Here is a 9,674-nt window from a genome sequence, read left to right on the forward strand (position 1 = left end):
TACTACTTGTATTGATTTGGACCAAAGGAAAAAAGTGTCCATATTGGAGTGCAGCTGGAAATTGTAATATTTTTTTTATTCGACTGGATGGCAAACGAGCAAGTGGGTGTCATGATGGTAAGAGATCACCACTGCCCATAAACACCTGTAGCACCAGGGGTATTGCAGACGCGTTGCCAACCTAGAGGCCTAAGATGGGATACCTCAATGTTTTATGACTTGCAAACAATTATCAACTTTAGGGTGGTAGACCACATTTGGCTGATGGTACGTCCATCTTAAAATGTATTTCGGCATAAGAAATTTCTGCAATTCAATTTTATGCCAACGTATTCTGCGGTGCGCTTAGGTTTTTAGTATTCCGTCTGACTTTTATTAGTCGTAAACACAATGTATTTCCTCGATACAGCCGTTGCGACATGCTGTGGTTGCGGTGCGGGCTTCTCTTGTTTATGTGTAAGTATTTCAATGAAACAACTGCTTGATAGAATTTATTACATGCCAGGTTAATGCAGGTGCGGTCCGAAGGGGAGACAGGGGACATGACGAAATCGTCACGTTGAAAAATCTTCTAAAAATTTACAAAATAAAAAAAGGCTTTTTTTTGCCCCTAGTCGCGATGTATTATTATTATTATATTAGTAACCCCCCCCCCCAAATTTCAGTCTGCGACCGCGCCTGGGTTAATGCGGTACGAACCTGACAGTACTATAGGGTCCCGTTTTCCCTAGGGCAGTGCCGGAATTAAGAAATAACATAACAAAATGGCAAAAGTGAATTTCGCTGATTTTGCTTAAAAGTCCGTCCCCCTACAATATGCAATATGAAGGGTCCACGGAAAGAAGGGTCTTGGCCTCCGAAACGAGAGCACGCCATCCGTCCCGATCGTGCGCAGCCTCTTGCCAGTCGTCGACTTGGAGACGTCGCAGATCCGCCTGGACACTGTCCTCCCAGCGGTACCTGGGTCGCCCAACCGGGCGGCGACCAGCCTAGTCTAGTGTCTAGTCACCTAAGTAACTTTTTTAGTTATAGCCAAGTTATAGCGGTTTGAAAGTTGGTTATCACTAACAATTACTATGGTTACCATTTATTCAAAAGTGAAAAATATATTTTTCATCACACTTGCTCGTCAATGACGTTATTCCATGCATGTATACTAAAGGACAATGGCCTCAATAGTTCCCGCGGGAATTACGGATTTACGTATAGTTTTCCTCCCCAAGGGAGTTCTGTCTGACTTTAGTTTTAAAAAGTTAGTAGGTACGTCATTTCAGACTAAAGTGCAGGTGCAGGTGCAGGTTTTGCAGGTGGTAGGACCTTGTGCAAGGTCCGCCCGGATTGCTACCATCATCTTGCTCGCTAATCCTGCCGTGAAGCAGCAGTGCTTGCACTGTTGTGTTTCGGCGTGGAGAGTAAGACAGCCGGTGAAATTACTGGCACTTGAGGTATCCCATCTTAGGCCTCTAGGTGGGCAACGCATCTGCAATACCCCCGTGTTGCAGATGTTTATGGGCGGTGGTGATCTCTTACCATCAGGAGACCCACTTGCTCGTTTGTCATCCAGTCAAATAAAAAAAAAAAATAAAAAATAAAAAAAACATTAGGTTTCAAGTCAGCCAACATTTTATTTACATCTTTAAAACTTAGCTATAACCTAATTTTACCCCATAAAAATTTGACACGCTTCATGAATCTTCGTTATTTTTATATTTTAAATTGATATCAAATTGTTTTGAAATAAATTTACTTAGTAAATATTTTTTTAACATGTTGGAATAATCTGGCCAGACCATTCGAATTCTAAACTAAACAGGGTTCTTAGTATTAGGTATCTACGGTTGACAGCTCTACGGTTGGGGGCTACCACGAAATTCGAAAATCGATACACGAAATAGACTCTCGTTAGTAATCCCGCGCCCCCTAATGCACAATGTATTATTATGTTTTTGATCACATTTTTAAGTTTTTGCTTTACGTTTTATTTTACGTTTTTATGTGGGCCAAAGTAACACTCCAATGGGTCAAAGTACCCCAATTTTACGGTAATAATGTAATGTTTATCATAATTATTGTTAGTTATAATTTTTTCCCTGCTGAAACCGTACGTACAATTTTCATAAATTTTTAAATGGTCACCTGTAGAACTCTATAGGTTAGGTTAGGTTTGTTTTATAATATAACAATTCTGAAACATAAATGGTTACTGAGAAAAAACAATATATCAAACTTTAAATTATGACTAACTATTTTCGACCAGTCGATATAGACCCTTCGCTAAAGACTGTTAGTACTAGAAAGCTGTAATTCGGCATGAATATATATATCAGTCACGCCGACAGTGGTAAAATAATAAAAAAACCGGCCAAGAGCGTGTCGGACACGCCCAAAATTGGGTTCCGTAGCCATTACGAAAAAAATAAGTATTATTTTTCTAAGGATTTCGTAGGAATCTTCCAAGTTTAGGTATATTTTATACCTTAGGCTGCTATTTGCTTTTGAACTACTAATAATTCTCAAGCAAACCTAGCCGTTATAGTTTAGCTAGAGGGGGAGGACGCTCGATTTTAATGAAAATTTGCATTTTAAAGTTGAATATTCTGCAAACAAATCACTGAATCGAAAAATCGCTTTAGCAACCCCCTAATGATTTTAAAATACCTATCCAACGATACTTCACAGTCCACACTACAAGGTTGGATGAGAAAAAAAAATCACCCCCACTTTACGTCTATGGGAGGTAGAGGTAGGTACTCTAAAAAACTTGTTTTTGAATTTTTTTATTGTACCATTTTGTCGGCATAGTTTACATACATATTCGTGCAAAATTACAGCTTTCTAGCATTGATAGTCCCTGAGCAAAGCCGCGGACGGACGGACAGACAGACAGAGACAGAAAGACAGACAGACATGGCGATACTATAAGGGTTCCGTTTTTGCCATATTGGCTCCGGAACCCTAAAAACATAAACCTCCTTCGGGCAGTCGGGTAAAATTATAGGGTACCTCCCATAGACGTAGTGGGGTGTTCATTTTTCTCGACTAACACTATAGCGTAGGGTATCGGATAGGTCTTTTAAACCATTTGGGGGGTTGCCAAAACGATTTTTCGATTCAGTGAAATGCAAATTTTCATTAAAATCGAGCGTCCCCCCTCTAAAATCTCAACTGTTGGGTGGAAAAATTTGAAAAAATTCAGAATGGTAGTAAGTAAATATATCAAATTTACAAGAAAAATTGTAGCGGCTAAGATTGCTTGAGAATTATTAGTAGGTAGTTTAAGAGTAAATAGCAGCCTAAGGTATAAAACATACCTAAACTTGGAAGATACCGTACATAATACGAAACCTTAGAAAAATATTAGACTTGATATTTCGTAATGGGTACGGAACCCTATCCTGGGCGTGCCCGACACGCACTTGGCCGGTTTTTTTAAATCTACATTTCTATTCTGAGACCCTTTAGTATTCTCATTTTGTCCTCTATTTTTTAGCTCTGAAAGCATCAGATGCGGTCAAAGTCAATATGATGGGATCGCTGAGTCTAGGGAAAGACGTAATGAGCGTCCTAGAAGACTACGTCAAGCAAAACCTCGTCAAGGAAATGGGAATGGAAGGGATGAGTGGCAGAAGAATGATGTCACCACCAGATGTGCAATCGGCTATCAAAACCGCCGCTCTATGTAAAGGGCTTATCTTTTGTTCTGGCGACACAGAAAGCTTAGTAAACGATTACATAGAAGCTTTATCCAAAGCCATTTCTGAAGTATTCAAAGGTATTCTGAAAAACGACGCGTTCGAATACACATCGCACAAGTACATACGAGACATAAGGAAGATCCTAAAACACGCCAATTCAAAAGTTCACGAAGAAAACGAGGTTTATATGTGGACTGATGTTTTGAAGAAAATAAGCACTGCGATGTTCGAGAAGGCAGTTCTATTCACAACGGAGAGATTAGATTCGATGTCGGATAAAACGAAAGTTATCCATGTTATAACGCAACCACTTGTCTTAGCTGTTGGGAGGGTGGAAACTGACTATCAAACAAAACTTTGCACAGCGCACAAAATATGTATAGCTGACTTAGAATGCACACAAGCTCTAAACATTGTATTTGAACCAATGAAAACTATGCAGGAGTCAAAATTGAGGGTATTCGTGAAGGTATTTCGCGTTTTGTTGGTTGATACTCCGCTTTGGACTGGCCTAGCTGCAACTGTAAGAGAAGAATTTAGACGCGTGTTAAACGAGATGGTTAACAAACCCGATGCGGCTGTGAGAGACATTTTGCTGGCCTTTCAGAAAGTTCTCGAAGACCGTTTGGCGCGAACTGAGCCGTCGGCCAATGATGTCTTATTAATAAACTGCATTTTATCCGATATGGACCACATATACAATCACCACAAGAAGCATCCGTTCGAGCATTTCCTAAGTAAATACGACGACTGGGTCAACCAAGGCGGCTCGCTAGAAATTCATATGAAGAAATTGTTCAAAGAAATCACAAATCGAATGGACGAGCAAACTGATGAGTTCACGCGTCGACTTATGACTCAAGTTAGCACGTTTCTGGAATTAACTGTCGGCAATGGGACGAGTGAATAAATAAAATTATTTACGGTTTTGATCGAGAATATTGATTAGACTGGCCAGCGAAAGCTGTCCACGCATTTTTTACGAAAATTTAATCTGGTATCATTTTTGAGATTGTTAAAATTGACATATTGTCTTTCTAGCCCTGATTTTGATCTGCTGTAAGAAATATATTTTTTTTCTTTAATTAAACCTCCTACCATCCCCAAAATGGAAAATGTTATAAGATTGTGTTAGAATTAAAATGTTAGAAGATATATTCAATGGCAATCTGGTCAAAATGGTCCAAAAATTAATGCGTCTAGACTGTACGTAAATGGGCACAGACAAAGGCCATACAATTTACCAAGGCACTACTAATTAAAGTGCATCATCAACTTTCACACATTAATATAATGAATGTTGATGCAGCTTGAAGTCTCGAGTATAATTTAACATCTGGAAAATTTAAATAAATATTTAAGTATCAACATCGTTTAATCAGTGTACAGCAAGTGATGTCAGCCTCATTCTTTTTTTAAATTTGCCGCGGTTCGTCTGAGTCAGGTTTTGTTGGCCAGAGTCTATTTTTACGATTAAAATCGGCACAATCGTGTAACACCTTCGAATGTTTTCATGAATCGCACTTCGACCTTGATCTTCAATCATTAAAATTAAACCTCTAACTTTTGTGGACAGCATAGTGTCACAAAACACAGATAGTTCAGAAGTCAATCTCCTGTATGTACTTCACTTTTCATACCTACGCTCGGCAGTCGCTCTAAGGTTGTCAATTATGGCTTATGCATCAAAAATCTATCGTGGTAATGGCACTCGTATCAAGTTGTTTGATTTATTGTTGAGAATGAAACGGGAAGAATGGAAATATAAATTAATAACTGAAATATTTTAATTTTAATGTCATTGTTATATTATAAATTTGTCACAGAAAATATCTTGCGACGATTTCGTTATTGGCAAAATTGACAAGAGTTCGTATTTCTAAGACTATAATTTGATTCGTTCTTTGTATTCTGTTTGGAAAGAGAAAAAATGATATTTTTAAAATTTCGCTACAACTATTAATTAATTTATTACAATTTTTTTAAGATGTGCTTATTCTAAAAGGGCATAACTCCAAAACTACGACACAATAGATCCATTACTTTTGTCTAGTCTGTTAAAAAAAAGATCACGTAAATCTGACGTAGACGTTGCATAGAGACGTTGTCAAAATTATGACGGCTCCTTTTTCTGGTAAAAAGGCAAAGGAAACATATCTATACTGTCGTAGTGTTGGCAAATTCAGCCATATTTTTTAATTTTTTTGTATTTTTTTAAATATGGAGAAATCAATTATAATAAATATTTTCCCATGTTCAGGAGGCAAAACTCTTTCGATTCCTGTAATAATTTACAGGTGTTAAAAAAATGAAATCTTGTCAATTCACGATTATTTAATTTAAACAACCGTCCACTGAACAGTTTTAATAACTTTTTTTTTGTTGCTCCATTATTGCACAAAAAAGTTCACAGACGCGTGTCTCCAGCGGATGGCACTCGCGCTCGCACTGGTCCCAACCGTGCCGAGATATCGTGTCCGTGAGCAGTGTCTATGTGTGCGTTGCTCGAGCGCACCTGTATGGAGATTGACTTCTGAACTATCTGTGTTTTGTGATAGTGTTCTAGTTGCAGTCCTAGACGTGGTCCTGGTATCAATAGGCCGTCTAGGCCGCGGCTTACGGGCGGCAGCGTCCTAGGGGCGGCAGATTTCGGAGGAAGAGAAAATCATTATTTTAGAAAGGCACATGGGGCGGCGGAAAAAATGGCTTACACATAAAAAAATATATAAATCCGGTACTGCCTAGTAGTAGGGTCCTATTGCCCAGCGCCGGTCATGGGGGGGCTACTGCGAAATTCGACAATAGAAGTTCGTATCGTACCGTCCCTCTCACTCTAGTATTAATATTAGCGTCAGCGGGGATGGCAAGATACGAATTTCGAATTGTGCTCTTCGTAGTAGATACAGGGCTTGGGGTATAGCAAGAGGAGAGCGGTCGCTCTGGGCGCCAGATGGCAAGGGGCGCCATTATCCAGTTTCCAGTGCAAAATAAACTATGATAGCGCCTTTTTTAGGGTTCCGTACCCAAAGGGTGCCAACGGAACCCTACTGAGACTCCGCTGTCTGTCTGTCTGTCCGTCCTTCTCTCACAGGGCTCTATCTCTTGAGCCGTAATAGCTAGGCACTTGAAATTTTTACAGATTATGTATTACTGTGGCCGCTATAACAACAAATACTGGAAACCGAATAAAATAAATGTATACAGTATATGTGCGTTTTTTGAGAGGCGCGGATGCGGTGTAGACAATCTCGCTCTGCCTTAATCAAGGGCTATACTTGGTTTGAATAGGTATTTAACTAAATGTAAACAAACTTCAGCTGACAGATTTGGTAAATTCATTGTAATACAAACTAGACTAGTGTACCTACTATTTAAATACAGAAATGTAAATGTTTAGATAGTTTAATGGGGGAATTTCAATATTTACGCCTGTAAAGTTAAAAAAGAAAATATTACTGGCCAGTAAGCAATGTCACCATACAAACAGGTTAATAGATAAATTATCTTTAATTTATTATGCAATTTAGGAATAAAATATGTATAGTTTTCATACAGCTAAAATTTTCGTGGTAGCCTAGGTGGATGACTTGAGAAACGATACCACAGAACTAAACTAAATTTCCTCACAAGAACAAATAACAGATTCTTATCTTAAACTAGTTTTACAACAAACATTTTATAATATAATAAACTGTTTCTTGAAGCAAACTGTTCAAATATCCTAGAGAGCTACTATTTGCAACGAAACCATAGAAAAAAAAAAGTTTTTTAAGTAACGTTTTTCGAAACTGTCATTTGTCAAAAAGAAAATGTTACTTTACGTTTCACAAAAAATACGTAACGACCCAGCTCTATTGTTTGAGATCTCTTTCACCGTGTAACAATTATAATAATCAGTTTACTTTGCTTTGTTTAACTGTTAACGAAATCTCGGAACAAACACAACTTGACTTTGCACCGTAATTTTGTTACCCGACACAGACAACTTCATAACAAAGATCGAGCCTTGCACAATCCGCAAGGCAAGGCCAATCAACTTTCTTACCGACACTAATCTGTCCGCGACATTTTTCAAACAACTGCAGATTTTGTAAGTAAACATGTTTTTTCTGTAATTTAATAGATGGTGTACATGAATACATGCCATCCTACGTAAGTTCAACCTATTAAACCGCGAAATATCTTGTTGGAAGTACGATTTTTTGGTAACGCCAGAGACAATTTTGGTAACGTAGGAGACGCCCAAAGTGTCGGTAAAATAGTTGATTGGCCCAACTAACGTTTGGCAAACTGATTCATTACACAAAGAACTATTCATTTTGCAAATTCTAAAACTGTAAATATTTCAGGGCCACCGTGTAGAACCCTTTAGGTTAGCTTAGGTTAGTTTTATGAAAATACTGAAATATTTACAGTTTCAGAAATATTAAACAGTTGCGAAACATCAGTGAACCATTGTCTACTCGTAACACACTTGGAATCACTATTGTTTTCACCACTTCTCTCTGTCATACGGCACAATACGAGGGTAGAAAGAGATAGTGATGGCTTCCTGAGGCCGTATTGTCTAACGCGGAGACGTTCCCGTTCCAGCAGGGTTACTACGAAACTCGAAACTCAAAGTTCGTATCGTACCTACCTACCGTCCCTCTCGCTCTCGTATTAAATAGTATAAGTGTCAGAAGGACCGCACGACACGAACTTCGAGTTTCGTAGTAGCCCTACCATCTTTCTACCATCGTCTTATACCGTGTGACAGAAAGAAGTGGTGAAAATGATTGTGATTCTAAGTGTGGATAGAGAATAAGGCCTCTGGCTTCAAATAATAATAATAATAAACTTATTTAAAATGAAGTGTAATACTTAGATCTTCTTCGTGATTTTGAATAAACTACTTTCAGGTTTTCAGTTATTTAATTAACTTCTTGTGTAATTATTAGTTTGATACCGTATACGCCGCTACAAGCGCTGTCAATTTTCCCATAAAAGATACCTACATAAGTAATTGAATCGATAACACGAACATTATTTGAGTCCACAGTTTTCACTAGGGGCAGAGTACCTAGCACTGAGCTTTCTTAACATGCATAAGCTTCATTATATACCTAACCAAGTTGGAAACTTGGATATGCTTTGCAGGGTTGCCATCACCATCGTCTAAATTTGCCATCACAGCCGGCAGGCGAAATGGAAATTACACGGAAAAAAGTTCGAAGAGTTTAAACGCGGGCCACACGTAGTATAGTTTGCAGTCGTCCATTGAAAATTACGTTGGGAACCTTCATTGACATCTTTCTCGGAGTTCTTCTGCAGATGTTCTCAATTGCATTCTAGGACACATATCCCTGTTAATAAAAGAATACGGTATTTGGCATTTTTTTCTTTATTTTATAAATTTATAGCTTAAAAATGCATGTTAACGAACAGAAAAACAATTTTAAAGCTACCTTTACATATATCAGTTATAAAGGTTAGACAGAGAAAGACATACTTGCATAAGTGACATTGTAAATAAGTAGCGCCATACCTGCTGGAGAAAAGCATGTAGATTTTTCAAAAAAATGCTCTTAATTCTGTTTTCAATCACATACATTTTTCTCTTCGCTAAAAATTGTCTTAAAAACATTTTTATTCAAATTTATAGGATATGGCAAATTCAGGGCATGTCAAATACCGCCGTATTTCGAGACATCTCGAATTGGTGTTAAATTCAAGGAAAATGTTTCACGTGGCAACTATTCGCACGGCATCACACGTCTTGGTTCAGACTCAGGGACTCAGAGTTGAATAATTAAGAACTTTTACTTAACTTTTGTAATTCATTTAAAAGACTTAAGTAATGAAACTGAGACTGAATTTAGTCCAATCAATCTGGTATGTGTTTTCTTAGACACAACACAACGACTCTGTTTACCTCAGAAAGTTTAGTCTATGCTTTTCGACAGATGTAAATCGCAAAAAAATATTGTTTTAATTTTT

At 38.0% G+C, this 9,674-nt stretch overlaps 1 protein-coding gene across 1 annotated transcript; it reads left to right on the forward strand.

Annotated features, from left to right (window-relative positions):
• Nucleotides 1-355: 355 nt before the first annotated feature.
• LOC141438194 (uncharacterized) lies at nt 356-4,767 on the forward strand. The gene is made up of 2 exons (XM_074101954.1): nt 356-456; nt 3,491-4,767. Exons 1-2 carry the CDS (start codon nt 420-422, stop codon nt 4,603-4,605), a joined length of 1,152 nt encoding a protein of 383 aa, XP_073958055.1. The 5' UTR covers nt 356-419; the 3' UTR covers nt 4,606-4,767.
• The last annotated feature ends 4,907 nt before the right edge of the window (nt 4,768-9,674 follow it).

This window comes from Choristoneura fumiferana, chromosome Z (genome assembly GCF_025370935.1).
Source record: "Choristoneura fumiferana chromosome Z, NRCan_CFum_1, whole genome shotgun sequence".
Taxonomy (NCBI): Eukaryota; Metazoa; Arthropoda; class Insecta; order Lepidoptera; family Tortricidae; genus Choristoneura; species Choristoneura fumiferana.